Here is a 15,453-nt window from a genome sequence, read left to right as displayed (position 1 = left end):
TTTTTCACTTAATACTCCACGAAACGAAAATGTGTTTGATTTTGAGTGATGTTCACTATGGCATACGACTGTCCAGCCTAGCAGACGACAATCCAGCTCGTAATTATGTTCCTGGATTTGTTCTGGAGAAATATTTTAGGAAACAGCTCAAAATAGAACCAGTTGTTAAAATTTTTACTGATTGATTTTTGAATGATTGAGCTCACTGACGGTTATCTGTGTCACTCATTAGAATAGAATTTTAACTTTAAGTTTGTCTGCAAATATAACAGAAAATATGAAAAGGTGATAACTACGTGTAAGAATGTTATGTCATCAAAACAGTTTTTTTGATTAAAGACAAACCAGGTACTTTTGTAGTGTTTGAGTATAAATAGTTTTTGACAAGTTGTACGAGAGTTCATGTCATTATTGTAGTACAGTTAAAAACTAGTGTTAAACAATAATGATTTGAAATGTATGATGGTGACTCTCAGCAACCAAAACTGGAGAGCACTTTTTTTTACTTTTTTGTATGCTATCAATATCAATCTAAAAACTTTGAATTTAAAAACATCATGTCTTGTGTGCTTTCTGAGCAACCAAAAGGAGTAGACAGTTTTTACCTTGGCGTGTTATTCCATTAAACTACAGGTATAGTGAACATTTTAAAAACATGTCATGCAGTATGCTTCTTTGAAAAGGCTATATATAATATTGGTTTTTGAATTGCAGGTAAAATGTACCTCTATTATATTGCGCCTACAGAAAATGTTAGATCATTGAAAAAAAAAAAATATTAATATTTTAGATCTATATACCTATATAATTATCGTGTATTGTTAAAACTGTATCAAATATAGTTCTATGTTGTAAATAAAGGTTACATTGTTTAAAGAATTTAATCTTTTCTTTCGCCTCCATCCCCACAATCCCTGAGTGACATTGCCCATCTCCATTAGCCTCAAAACTGAGCATTCCAATAATTATATGGTACGCGCCATCTTATAACCTTCGCATAGGACCTAGTGAAAAAGTCACCTCGGAAGCTATACTCGAACGAACATAGAAATACATAGTAATGTCAGTGCAGAAGGATTATTTTCCAATATATTAATATACATTTTATAACATGCAAGCTATTAAACTATGAAGTATATCCGTAAAAACGAGATGGATTTAAGTTCTTCTCTGGTTTGGTTTTCTTCATCACACTTGAGTTGTCGTTGGTTACCTCAAATTCATTATAGACTATCAATTGTTCATACTTTTCTTACCTAGAAATAGAATGAAAGATCAGTTACTAAATTACTAAAATTCCTACTCCTAGCATCTAACTAAAACCCTATCTTTAACTCTTAAATTATTAAACAAATATTATGAAAGATGGAAGAAGTTAATTTAAGTCTAAATTATGATAATGAAAATCATCTTATTAAGTCAAATTCAAAATTCTGAAAATGGAAAAATATTTTTACTCAATGAAAATCAAAATTCTGAAAATAGAAAAAGAAACTACGCAAGAAAATAGAAAATATTAACCCTATACCCTAACACTTAGTTTAAAGTCCTATATTTTAAGAAGTGGTTACATTCTTCGTCCAAGTGAATCAAATAAATGATCGAAGGGACCATACAAACGACCAAGGGAAGCAGATATACGTCCAATGAAAAGAAATGGAATTGGAAAATAAAAGATTCTGTTAGTTTCGGGAATTTCGGGGTTAACATTAGAGGGGTTGGGTTATTATTAGTAATTGGCCACCACCACAACAGTGCACGGGAAAAGGAAAAAGGAAAGAGTAAAATTCCCTTAACTAACAGACTCTTTTGAGCAACGTTACAACCAATCAAATACAAAATATGAATGTAACCATTAGAATTTAATACGAGATTTATCAGAACTTAATGACAATTACTTTGAATAAAGGATTAAATCGAACCCTGCACCTTACTCATTATTCGTACCGCCGTATCAGTGAGCTGATGGTGCAGCTACACTTCACTGGTCAAAATCTCTAGCAGGAGAAAGTGGGAAACTAAACCTACCTTTTTATAAGACTTTTTTCCTCCATAAAATTATTTCCATTTAGAATTGGTTCTATCATCGAAGCCACTCAAGTGCCACCAGGCTGGGCAAAAAATCTAAAATATGGAAAGAAATCACTGTGTAAGTAGGCTACAGTCACAAGATGAACGAACGTCTACATATATACATGTATATGAGTAATGGAGAAAATCCGAAAACCAATGTTTCAATGTCTCTCTATTGTCCCATTGGAATATGGGGTTTTCAATGAATAAAGACAATATAATCAACAATTACGTACCTTATAACAGTGGAAGTCTCTCCCAGCATAACAAGTGAGGTACTTTTGCCTTCAACCTCTTCTAAGTTCCTTGGTTACACACAGTAGCTTTTATTTCTTAAACCCTGATTTCAGCTCACATCCAAGTTGAGATTTAAAACAATAGAGTGTAGAGATATGTTGAGTATTTGTTTGATTGGTCGTTCTTTCTATCTTTATAGAATTCTGTAGAAGCCTGCCTTATAATTAGTAGACAAATCGAACGTTCCCAGTCAAGAATTTTCGAACCGACTGAAAAGAACTCGCTAATCAAGACTTTGTAAACTCTATTGTACTACACTGAGCACAATTCATCCCTAATAGGATTAAACAAAAGATTTTCTCCCTTAACCAATTTTTGTAGCTTTTAAAAAGAATGAAAGGGGGCATCTACAAATGATGGGTTAGGAGAAATATATTATATATGTCGACTAGAGAGGAGTAGGGGTAGTGGGGGAATTAAAAGTATACAAGGGGGATGGAGCATCTAGTGGCGGTACAACTGTGGCTAAAACTTGTCTCTTCATAAGTTTGTACTTTGTATTCTCATTTGTACCCCCACTTGATTCCTAAAAAATTCCATAGTGTTTTTTTTTTCACTTTTTTGCCCCCAAAATATGTGTTAGAGTACATAATACATTAACCACTGGGGGTAACCACTAGGGAGGAACTTGTAAAGGAGGGATACCACTACATGCCCATCATACTAATTCCATTATCCTAATTTTGTTCTAGGGGAGTACACCCTCAGACTCTCCACGGGAAGATTGCGCCTATGGTGCGTTAAGTCAATTGTGAATTTTCATGTGCTCATTAAGACAGTTTGTCCAGGAAAAACATTTTTTACTAACATCACAGTAGTGTTGTTTCTCTCCATTCGCGTGTGATCATTAGGCCTTTCTGAACGAGTAAAACACACTTTTTAGTTTTGATAAACATCACATTAATATGGTTTCTCTCCAGTATGTGTTTTCATGTGTTTATAAATACTACTTTTTTGAGAAAAAACACATATTACAAACTGTAAGGTTTCTTTCCAGTGTGAACACTCATAAGATAAGATATGATATCTAGCTTACTTGCCTCAGCAAAACACATTTTATAAACATCACATTTAAACGGTCTCTCTCCAGTCTAAACTTTCATGTGAACGTGGAGTGAACTTGTATCACTTGTATCATTTTTTACAAACACTTCATTGGTAATTTTTCTCTTCAGCATGTGTATTTATATGTGAGCATTGAGATAATTTGCCTCAGCAAAACACATTTTACAAACATCACATTGATAAGGTTTTTCTCCAGTATGTACTTTGATGTGCTCATTAAATGTAGGCCTACTTATCTGAGTAAAACACTTTTTACAAACATCACATTGGTGTGGTTTCGTTGGAATCAGGACAACTCGGACCAAAAGATTGGACTGATCAGATCCACGAATAGTTGAAAAAATTTTTATGACATTTATGTAGTCTGAATCTTTGTTTTTAGTGAATATGTCGTGGTCTGTGTCCAAATCTCAGCGGAAACGGAAGTAAACTGAAAGTATCATAACAAACCGAATTGTTTTCTTCTTGTGTACGTCTCTCAACGTTTTGTTTCAGTTCCAGCTAATATTTACAAGAAGAATCATAAATCATGAATATTTTACACCACAAAAGGTAATGTTGCTTTAGTAGATGATGAAATTAAAGGTTTAGTAAGGAAAATTGGCCGAAAATAGAGATATTTGACGATAATTTCTTGCATAAAAATTGTCTGTCAGTGCACTGACTTTTTTAGGCCTACCTAGAGAAGGCTAATCTGCTGACCTAAAAAAGTGTGTCTCATTGCACACTTCATGTTGTCTGTTAAAATTGGGCCTTAGTTTCCACCCAGAAAACCTGTGTTCCACCTCACTATAACCTCAAATCATTATAAATGTTGTGTGTACCATTTGAATTTGTATTTTAATATGTGTTATGGTTTTCACTTTAGTTGGCATGTCAGAACTAAGAAGAATATAGAGAGAGTCAGACGTGATGAAGAAAAGGCTGCAGAAGAAGAGAAAGAAAAACAGCGAAGAATCGCATTAGCTGTAAGATATTTTAGGGTTAAATTGCCTCGGTACTCCTTGAATCTAGAGTTTTCTATGTCATAAAAATGGATAAACATAGCATATCAAAGGTCCCTTGATGGTTGGAATGGGAAAAATACACAGTACCGGTAATGGCAAAGTTTCCCTCATTGAACACTGTATGATGTTGATTATGCATAAGAAGAAAAGTTCAAAGACTCCGTTTAGTCTTCTATTAACTATTTTAAATTTGTTTTTTACAGGAACAAGAAGCCAGAACAGATTTATTACGGTCAAGGTCGAAAAATAAACTCAAAACATGTGACAGAAATGAAATAGAACAAGGATCTTCCACTGATATAGTTCCTAGTTCTACTGTTACACAGCATGGCAATATCAACTTCTTTAAAGAAATTGAAGATGGGGTAAGTAAGATAAAAGGTATGCCAACTACCAAAGCGAATGCCTTTTTTAAATGGATAACAGGCCACAATCTTAACACCAATTCAACCAGTAGAATATAAATTAAATTACTCTTTTGACAGTCTAAAAGCATGCACAGACATTTTAGGTCATTTGCACAAATGGTGGTTGCGGCTTCTAATCTTGGACAGTGTGTGATAGTCTTGGGACTTTAAATGAGTCATCTTTTCTCATCTTAGCTGTAAATTGGTACCGATAATCCAGTAATGATTGCTAAATAACAAGTCGTTAATTCCTTCCCCACTTTAGTATTCATTCATCTTATATTTACTATGTAAAATTATGATATTGATATTATATTAATTGTAGTTAAGAAAACAGGGTATTAATGAAGAACATGCTAAAGAGAAAAAAGTTGAAAAAGAGAAATGGGAGAGAAGTGTTGGTTTATTAACATATTTAGGGAAGAGTAATATTGAAGAACAAAGTAAGAAAATATTCTATAATAACTATTTACATTAGTTTTAGTTATTTACGTGACCTGATGTATTTTAATGAACATGCATAACTGAGTCTGAATTAAGTCCTTTACGCTTTTGAGAGAAGGCCACTGTTATCTAAGCAATCCATTTTTTATTTTGAATACCTCTAATGATCTCAGGGCTTGTTCAGGTAGGTGTGGTAAAAGTATTTGCATTTTGATGAAAAAAAGTGCAGATAAATTGAAATAAAATTCCAAAAATAGTACTTTTAAGTGCAATTATAAGCAAACAGTTTTTGAAAAAATAGAAATGCAATATATAACTTGAGATGTCAATATTTTTTCTAGATGAAACACCATGGTATTTGAGTGGTAGAAAAAGAAAAAGAGATGAAACGGAAGAGGAAGAGAAAAGAGATCTCAAGTAATTTATGTTTCTCTTACTCAAATAATTTGCACATTATCTGTATTTGATATTTAATGTGACATGTCTTCAGCTTTCTTAGTTTTCTTTTTCTTTCAATTAATACACAATTTATCTTGTCATAAAGAATAATCATAGAGGATATATTGTGTAAATATTTACTTTCTTGGCAGACAGAACTGAATTTCAACATGTAAATAATATTGTATCAAATTATAATTTGAAATTCATAAAGCATTCTTCGGAATATTTTGTACTTAATACACTGGGTACATACATCTGTACTGAATATATATACTTCCTTATTATAATATCTCAGGCAGACAACTAATCCAATAGATACACAAACCTGTCTTATTTCTTTCATTTTGAGGTTAAAACATCAAATAATCTTGTCTGGAAAACAGAAACGTCAATGATCAGATGAGATATCTAGAAGACCTGAATGCATGTTGTGTCTCATTTTGATTTAGATTCAGTCAGCCCATTAAATTTCATTGGTTAGATTTTATCATTTAAATGTTTAACAACCTCTATAAATAATTATAAATCAAGCTCTACAGCCTGGCATTGATCGTTTTATTTCTGTGTTGTAGACATCTAAAAGAAGAAAAAAAGAAAACCAATTTAGATCCATTATTAGAAATGAGGGAATTTGTTGATAAGAAAAAAAAGAAGAAGAAACATAAAGACAAGGTCTGTTTTTGATGATCATTTTAAGTGAGCCAAGTTTGGTTCTTCTTTCTTATGTAACATAATATCTGGATGGTTTTACTACATGTCTAGTTGTTAGATTTCTAAACCCTATTTCCTGCTGAAATGAGACGGTAGGTAGAGGGGCTGTGTGCATGGTAAAGATCCTCAAAGTATTGGAAATAGAAAAAAAAGTGTCACCTAATCATGAGTAGAACAGTTGTAAATATTAGGAACATCGTCTTAAACATTGGCTGCTATACCTAGCGTCCTAGCCATCTTTCTTGTATCATAGATTTGGTTGGATAGTACCCCATCACATACAGACAATCACATAATATTTACAGTCTGTTTATTGAGGGCTAAGATTAGCTATGTTCGCTGGTGTTTGCTGCATTCCGTGAGACAAGAAAGGTGGCTATTATTATTGTAGAAGTTCGCAATAGCTTGACCATTGCTGTTCACATCTATTGACTATGTCATTATAATTTCAGAAAGATAAAAAACACAAACACAAAGAAAGAGAGAGAGAAAGAATAAAGTCCCTACCCAAACCAAGTACTGGTAAAACAATAGATCAACTTAGAGCAGAACGTTTAAAACGTGAAAAGGCTGAAAAAAATAGGACTGCAGAATTATTTTCAAAATTAAAGGGAGATGACTCTGAAAATTCGTCAGAATCTGAAGAAGAGGATAGAAGTCGCAAATATAATTCTCAATATAACCCAGAACTTTCTAGAAAATATAAAAAACATAAACCTAATGATTACAGCTGATGGAAAACACACAGTTCTCCTTGTTAACATCAAATGGATTTCTGGTCTGAATTAACATTTACGATTGCAAATATTAAGCTTGTATATTACTTAAGTCAGTATTGAATTAAAATTGATAATCGGTCGTAAAGATAATGGTAGAATGAAAGATGAAAAAACGAAATGGCTCATATCGTTTTGAAATTTTATTGCTGTTGTAGGTGGCAAAATTCTATATTAAAGAGAAATGCCTTTAAATTTTATGATATATTTCTATCATTGCAAATTTTTCAAAGTCTATCATTAAAACTCAACAAAACTTCATCTAGTTAGTCAAAAATATTGTTAAAAACATTATTAGCATGTACATAAGGAGTTGAATATCTTTTTGTAATACTACAAATTAAATCGATGACTATTTACTAAAATACATGTAGATACTTACATTTATATTATATTGTGGATTGAGATGGATTTATTTGTTTCTCCTGAATTTTACATTGGAAAGTTGAAAGTTGTTTTGTTATTAATTAATATTAAACAAATGTAAAAAGATAAAGCTGTGTCTTGTACTAAACACTAAATGTGGTATTTGCTGTTTGCACCCATCATGTCCGGCCCGTAACTATTTCAAGGTTTCAGGAGCAAGTAATAGATTTTGGAGTTGTGTGTGTGTGGGGGAGGGGGGTGTCAAGTATTTGACTGAACATCATCACAGAGTCTGCACCTGTACATTACCATTACAATCTCCAGATATTTTTCCAGTGAGGGGTAAAGATATCCCAGTCCCCGTAAAAAAGATGCAACAAGGATCGCAACAGTTTGGAAACCAAGGACAGGGATAAATTCATACATCCTTGTACTAGGCACATGCATGCAAAGGTTATGGACATTATCTGTCTTTGTAATTTGGCAAAAGAAGTTGATAATAACAAGCTAATAACACTGCTGATTATAGATGACGGAAACGTATATGATACGTTGATGTTTTATGAAAAAGAAAAGAAGTCAATTAAGTGCATGATTTGTGCCCATTGAAATGTGAACTATTTCTCATTAGATTTCTTCAGAAAAAGAGATCTAAATTCCATCTTTTGGCTTCATATGTAATTCTATTTGCCCAATGGAGTAGTATTTAAAAACTACATCAGGAATTTTTTTTATCTTGCTTCCTTATTAAAGACCAGGGTTTTGTGATCAATGATGGAATTCGGAATTTTATCCTTCAATTTGATCATTCTTTAAAATTAATTAAAAATTTAATTAAGTTGTTCCTGACACCTTACACCTGAGGGTGTACTATGTTATATTGATCCTACTACGAGAATGAACTTCAAAATATAGGAGAAGAAATCAAACTGTCAGTGCTATGTTAGAAACGTTTCATAAGATTTACATTAAATAAAAAATTGTTTACCCGCCTTAACAGTTTCCTCTTTAAGATTAGATTCATGAAGGTATTTTTTTTCCAATGGGAAGTGAACAAACAGCACCAAAATCGTCGCTATCGAAGTGTCCAACTTGTTATTAACTGAACCTGCAGTAGCCAAACATTTCGATATGAAACGCAACGAACTAGCAGACGTCACAAACAGAAAGATGTTCATTTTTTAGAAATATCCTGAAGCATGTGTACTTATTGTATGTATGATATTATATGTCATCCTTTGAATGTGAGAAAATTAAAACTCATCAAATTGTTTTGAGAGAGCCTTTCTTCAATTAGTACAGATTGTTTGACAGTTCCTATCCTTACCTATTTCAATTAGTACAGATTGTTTGACACTTCCTATCCTCACCTATTTCAATTAGTACAGATTGTTTGACAGTTCCTATCCTTACCTATTTCAATTAGTACAGATTGTTTGACACTTCCTATCCTTACCTATTTCAATTAGTACAGATTGTTTGACAGTTCCTATCCTCACCTATTTCAATTAGTACAGATTGTTTGACACTTCCTATCCTTACCTATTTCAATTAGTACAGATTGTTTGACAGTTCCTATCCTTACCTATTTCAATTAGTACAGATTGTTTGACAGTTCCTATCCTCTCCTATTTCAATTAGTGCAGATTGTTTGACACTTCCTATCCTTACCTATTTCAATTAGTACAGATTGTTTGACACTTCCTATCCTTACCTATTTCAATTAGTACAGATTGTTTGACAGTTCCTATCCTTACCTATTTCAATTAGTACAGATTGTTTGACAGTTCCTCTCCTTACCTATTTCAATTAGTACAGATTGTTTGACAGTTCCTATCCTTACCTATTTCAATTAGTACAGATTGTTTGACAGTTCCTATCCTTACCTATTTCAATTAGTACAGATTGTTTGACACTTCCTATCCTCACCTGTTTCGATTATTACAGATTGTTTGACAGTTTCTACCTGTTTCGATACAGGTAGATTTGGTGACAGATCCTATGATCATCATCTTCTTCGATTGAAAAAGGATATTTGACAGATCGTTTGACAAAGTAAATCCCCATCGACAGAACCCATCCTCATCCGTTAACATCAGAACAAATTGTTTGAAAGACCCATCCTGATCTGTTAACATCAGAACAAATTGTTTGACAGAACCCATCCTCATCTGTTATCATCAGAACAAATTGTTTGACAGATCCATCCTCATCTGTTACCATCAGAACAAATTGTTTGACAGAACCCATCCTCACCTGTTAACATCAGAACAAATTGTTTGACAGACCCATCCTCATCTGTTAACATCAGAACAAATTGTTTGACAGAACCCATCCTCATCTGTTAACATCAAAACAAATTGTTTGACAGACCCATCCTCATCTGTTATCATCAGAACAAATTGTTTGACAGACCCATCCTCATCTGTTAACATCAGAACAAATTGTTTGACAGAACCCATCCTCGTCTGTTATCATCAGAACAATTTGTTTGACAGAACCCATCCTCACCTGTTAACATCAGAACAAATTGTTTGACAGACCCATCCTCATCTGTTAACATCAGAACAAATTGTTTGACAAAACCCATCCTCATCTGTTATCATCAGAACAAATTGTTTGACAGATCCATCCTCATCTGTTACCATCAGAACAAATTGTTTGACAGAACCCATCCTCATCTGTTATCATCAGAACAAATTGTTTGACAGAACCCATCCTCACCTGTTAACATCAAAACAAATTGTTTGACAGATCTTATCGATTTCCACGTCAACTTACTTGATGGAAAATCATTTAGCTGAATCTGTTCATTTAGTTGAGTCTGTTTCTAGCAGAATTCAGTTGAACAACTCTAATTCGATAAAAAGTTTCTGTGACGGGTTTTATGCTGAGAGACTCCATAAGATACAGGTCTGCGGATGTGTGTGTTCAGACATGTAATATGTTGGAAATGTAAAAGCGTGGGCAAGCTACATTACATAATTCAATCAAGGTAATCAGGCGTAAAGCTTCATTTCATTTCTAGAACGACCCATATGTCCTTATTAGCCTGATGATTAACTGTCTATTTATGATATGATGAGGCACGGAGATCTCCCAGTAGGGCTATAAAATTGTAATAATGTTAATTACCTTTCAGATTGACATTCATTTTCCAACCACGTACGTATAGACAGATCAGATTCACATTGCTAGAGATAATGTGAGGGGTAGGTTGAGATTTTTCAACCCGGTTTCCCCTTGTCAGTGAGGCAGGTGAGAGGGGTTGACATGGCAATAGCGTCTAGTCGTTCGGATGGGACAATAAGCCGAGGCCCCGTGTGTTACAGGCTGTGCACGTTAAAGATCCCTCGTAATCGAAAAAGAGCAGGCTAATGCCGCTGCATGACCTGCCAAATTTCCGTCATTGCACCCTGCATGGCGTTGCCGGTCTTTATTAGCCCATATGGTGCAGCAAAGTAGGACGTAAAACTCCATTCATTTCATTTTTATTTAGTGAATATGGGAGGAAATTATCGAAGACGAAATTAAAGACAATGCCTTTAATTCATTTATTCCAACATCGTAATCTTATTGCAAATAGTAGGCCTACTATCGTTAGGCCAGCATAAGGATTTAAATGTACACGTACTTCTTCGACTATAAAAAATAGTAGATCACGTCCAAATACGCCATATTATTCGGCTTCGATTCTGCTGGTGGAGCAAACTTTCTTATTTGATCTAATTTGGATCAAAACGGTTGACACGGAAGGTACATTTTTAAACCGTCAATCAACGTTTTCTTTCGACCTACATGAAAACTGGTAATCTGTCTCCTTTTCAACGTTTTCTTTCTTCTTTTAGCTTATCTGGAGTGAAAGGGTACCAGACACTAAAGAGTGTGCATGTAGTCCCCCCCTACCCCCCATACAAAGGTATTAAGTGTTATAAAGAGTATAATTGCTAATAACATCGCAAAGTAACTGTTTACACTTCGATATAGATAGAGAGAGATTTCGGACCGAAAGTCGCATTTACTACTGAATTATTGATATTAGTTAACAATACCTAATTATAGCTTATACTCAGGCTATTAATTATTAGTTAATTATCACAAATCCTCGGCAGATGGGATGTCTTCAAATCGTCAACCTAATCTGAAATAACTCTCAGAATCCTGAACCTTTTCTGGCCATTATGGTATCGGAAACGGAATATCCAAATCGAGGCTTGAAGTTGACTATCGTCTGCTAGAGTATTTACAATATTCATTGACTTATTCAACTTGGAGATAGCAGCCGCCAGTTTGATACTCGACCGGAAAAATACCAAATCAACGCAATTGTCTGTCGACATCGAGTGTGACAAAACCTAGCCCGGAATACCATTAAATTTTGATGTGATACAAATTTCAAACAGCTCAATTTAACGCTCTGCAAAATAGTGAATGGTAGCCTATTGGCCTACGCCGAACATGTGATGAAAATATTTCTTATCTGACAGCTAACACTTGAATATTGCATTATCAATTTCAAACGTTATATTATCTTAGTATCAATCTAGTTTTAAATCATATCAATTTGATAATAGTTAGAAGGTGTCACTCAATATTGAAGAGACGTAAGGTGTTTTTATCAACCGCTACTGTATATTTAAAGGATTAACTCTCTAAGCTATTTTGTTACAACCATGCTTTTAACGACTGTTTCATTTTAACATGTTTACTAATAATATCGTGTGTTTGTTTGAATTTTACATTCTGATAATAACTTGGAAGTATAGTTCCACTGTCAATGCCGACACGGATGTATTCCTGTCAACTGGAAGTAATGGAACCAATGCGTCACTTCCGTGTCCGTCTAAATGTGTATGCAGCAGAGATAACGTGAACATTCGCGTGGATTGTTCTGGAAAGAATTTAACCAGCGTTCCACAGAATTTTGACAGATATACAACACATTTGTAAGTTTCACATTTCTATTTGACCATATACTGTATCACAAACACAGTTACATACACATACAAAACGCCATACTCGTTGGATCTGAATATACTCCAAATATTATGGGCAAGCCATTTTACCTAACACCACAATACAATTAGCAACAAGTGGATTTGGTTGTAATTCTTTTCAAGAGTTCGATGTCATTCCCATGAGGTCCCACAGGTAAATTTCCATCTATTAATAGTTACGGTAATATTGGATCACACCGAAATTTTAATCCTTTATGAGCACCATACCAATGTCATTTTATAGCCATTGCATGAACTATTGTTGGTGCATTTAGTAGGATAGGTAATTTGAATTTCTACTCTTCAAACTCATTATGAGTGTTATGTCTTAATCGAGCTATGATGATATTGAAGTCCTTGCAAAATAAAACATTAGTATTTTTTGGACATGCTCTCTCTAAGGATTTAAGGACCCTACGACTTTGGCCAAGGATAATATAATTCTTCATCTAATTCTAAAAAACTGATACCCCGTCCAAAACTTATTTGTATTCATTTTCAAGGCATCTAATGACATTTAGAAATGATTAATTTAAATGCAGAGGTAAGCGTGATTATTGGAATTATTTATTCTTTACCATTCTCGACTGGGACAAAAAAAAATCACGTATATAAATGCGTGTACCATTTGTAAATCGTCACAAATCGTCTAAGTTTGAATGGATTACGCATCTTTTTTATGACCTCATAACAGACAAGGATTATTCTGCAATCAACAAGTTCAATATTTATGTAACCTTTGATCTACAAAGGTCAATTTATGAGATTGAATTAATCTGGTATCTGATGTTCTTTTATGAGAACTGCTTTTTAATGATATATCTACTAATGAATCAATTTGTATAATGTATTGAAAAATAAGCTGTAATCCTAAACTATGACTAATAATTTAGGAATCGTCATGAAAAAATTAATTATAATATGTACCTTTTGTCTATGAAAGCGAAAAAGAACTGTTTCAATTTATGATGACTTTAAACACCAACTGAACTTAAACATAAAACTAATAGGCTAAACTGAATAAAGGACACCAAACTAACAAAATATCCTAATAATACGACGTTCAGTGGCTCAACTACCATAGAAACAGGCTGAAACAAGTCCATCGGTAAGAAAGGTTTGGGAGCCCTTCTCCAAGGCAAAAAATGCAGATCTTCTGTATAAATAAATAAATTCCCGGGGCGGAGTCCCACCCCAAATAAGTCCACGGCCCTCCACTCATCTAATTTAGCCTCTGAAGACATGGCGATGATGTGTAAATTCGTACAACAAACACATGTAATATATTTCAATACAACACAAGACTAAACAATGGCACACACGTAATTATGCGACACACATCTCAATCAAATGGAGCATTACAATACAGGTTCGTCCATATTTATTACCACGAGACATTTGCAATAATACAATTCATTTGTGGTATATACAATTTATAAAAAATTATAATGAACAAATTTACATGCTTTCCAAAAAGTGTACTCGATTTCAAATTTATGCATTCTATATTTATGCTTTGTATCAGTTAAGTCAATCTGTACTACTAAATATACGACAAATGCATATTATATGCAAACGTGTGCTACATCCATTTTAAAATTTTTTCTCTCAATTCCTTTCAATGTTTAATATTTGTATTTCATTTCAAAGACGTCTAAAAACGTATTTCAACTGCAATTGAATAATTGTACAAAATGCCCACTATAAAATTAAACAATAACAGAAATAATAGAATTACTGTTATCTGGATGGAAGGAGGTCTCATTACTTCCAGAAGGCGTAGACGGTTGGATTCGGGCAATTTCTAACTTTTCTTGCAGTATTTATTCTTGCCTCTTGCTAAAACCTACGATTTAACATTCTAGACGATCATTTATGCATTGTCAGGCGATATATTAAATGATTTGTGGCAATTAAGATATACCAGCTGCCCTAAGGGACTGTTAAACTGACTGTCCAGCCACTGAGGCCTAGAGCTTATCTTGGTGGAACTAATAAGACTTCGTCTACCATCATTAAAACTGAGATATGTATCCAGTAATCGCTGAGTGATAATTTTTATAATAATTTTCCAAGAGAATAGGCGTATGTCATCGATATTGGTGTGGTGATTTTGAAGTCATGATGATTATAAAAGCATGACAACACATTGTTATACGCCTCCATTGCTGAGGATGGTCGCCTGCAAATTAAAGCTCTGAAAATCTCCCATTTTGGTGTCGCAACATTGCCAAGCATTCTTTATTTTCCGAAAGAAATGAATGGAGTTTTACGTTCTACTTTTTCTGCACTATGTGAGCTAATGGTTCCGTTGATTCCCTGTGGCCGTGTTAATGCAAGATCTAAGTGATAATAGAAAGCATTCCTTCTGTCTTTCTTCCTTCACCAAACCAACTTCTGATGAGCTAAGCGTCTTTTTCTTACTATACCTGCACAAGCGTCGATGCCCCACCCTAAACAAACTGCACAATCAATACTCTCTTACTAGAGGTTAAGCCTACATGCCTGTGACTGTCCTTTCGTAACCGTTTAAAGGTACAGGTCCGCCACTTTCGATCAATCATACTTTAGTCTCAGAAACGGGAATTTTTTTAGCTTAGCAACTCAATAATAAGTGTTCACAGTTTACCGTCGAAATTTTAGCTTTCGAATCCATGTGTGTCCCGAATTATCCGCGTTTGAAAGTTAAAAAGACGTCCTTTTGAAACATTGCCATATATAAAACGACATCTATAGAAATGAGAAAAGAAATTCGCCTAATCTCAGATATTTTTGAAGGAATTATACGATTTTCGTACATTTCTTGTACTTCTGAAAACTATTTACATACTACATACATACATACAGACTAAAATCACCCCCCCCCCCC

The 15,453-nt window shown here is 33.9% G+C and overlaps 3 protein-coding genes across 3 annotated transcripts in view; 2 read left to right on the top strand and 1 right to left on the bottom strand.

Annotated features, from left to right (window-relative positions):
- Window positions 1-3,554: 3,554 nt before the first annotated feature.
- Window positions 3,555-3,713, bottom strand: LOTGIDRAFT_114745 (hypothetical protein; the record flags this gene model as incomplete). Its single annotated transcript, XM_009053781.1, has 1 exon — window positions 3,555-3,713. A coding segment is annotated over one exon (159 nt), but the record flags the coding sequence as incomplete, so codon positions are not given.
- A 109-nt stretch (window positions 3,714-3,822) lies between these two features.
- On the top strand, window positions 3,823-7,179 carry LOTGIDRAFT_159473 (hypothetical protein; the record flags this gene model as incomplete). Its single annotated transcript, XM_009053780.1, has 7 exons — window positions 3,823-3,860; window positions 4,304-4,403; window positions 4,646-4,807; window positions 5,175-5,292; window positions 5,635-5,710; window positions 6,307-6,406; window positions 6,898-7,179. The coding sequence occupies 7 exons, from the start codon at window positions 3,823-3,825 to the stop codon at window positions 7,177-7,179; spliced, it is 876 nt and encodes a 291-aa protein (XP_009052028.1).
- A 5,109-nt stretch (window positions 7,180-12,288) lies between these two features.
- LOTGIDRAFT_115178 (hypothetical protein) overlaps window positions 12,289-15,453 on the top strand; it is a gene marked incomplete at both ends in the record, with an annotated part of 55,842 nt that continues 52,677 nt past the window's right edge. Inside the window, one exon of the mRNA XM_009053779.1 lies at window positions 12,289-12,533. Within this exon, the coding sequence (XP_009052027.1) occupies window positions 12,289-12,533 (245 nt within the window). The remainder of the gene's footprint in view (window positions 12,534-15,453) is intronic.

This window comes from Lottia gigantea (assembly GCF_000327385.1).
Source record: "Lottia gigantea unplaced genomic scaffold LOTGIsca_20, whole genome shotgun sequence".
NCBI classification, from domain to species: Eukaryota; Metazoa; Mollusca; class Gastropoda; family Lottiidae; genus Lottia; species Lottia gigantea.
The sequence above is the reverse complement of the archived record's forward strand: the minus strand, read 5'-3'. Positions and strand labels throughout refer to the sequence as shown.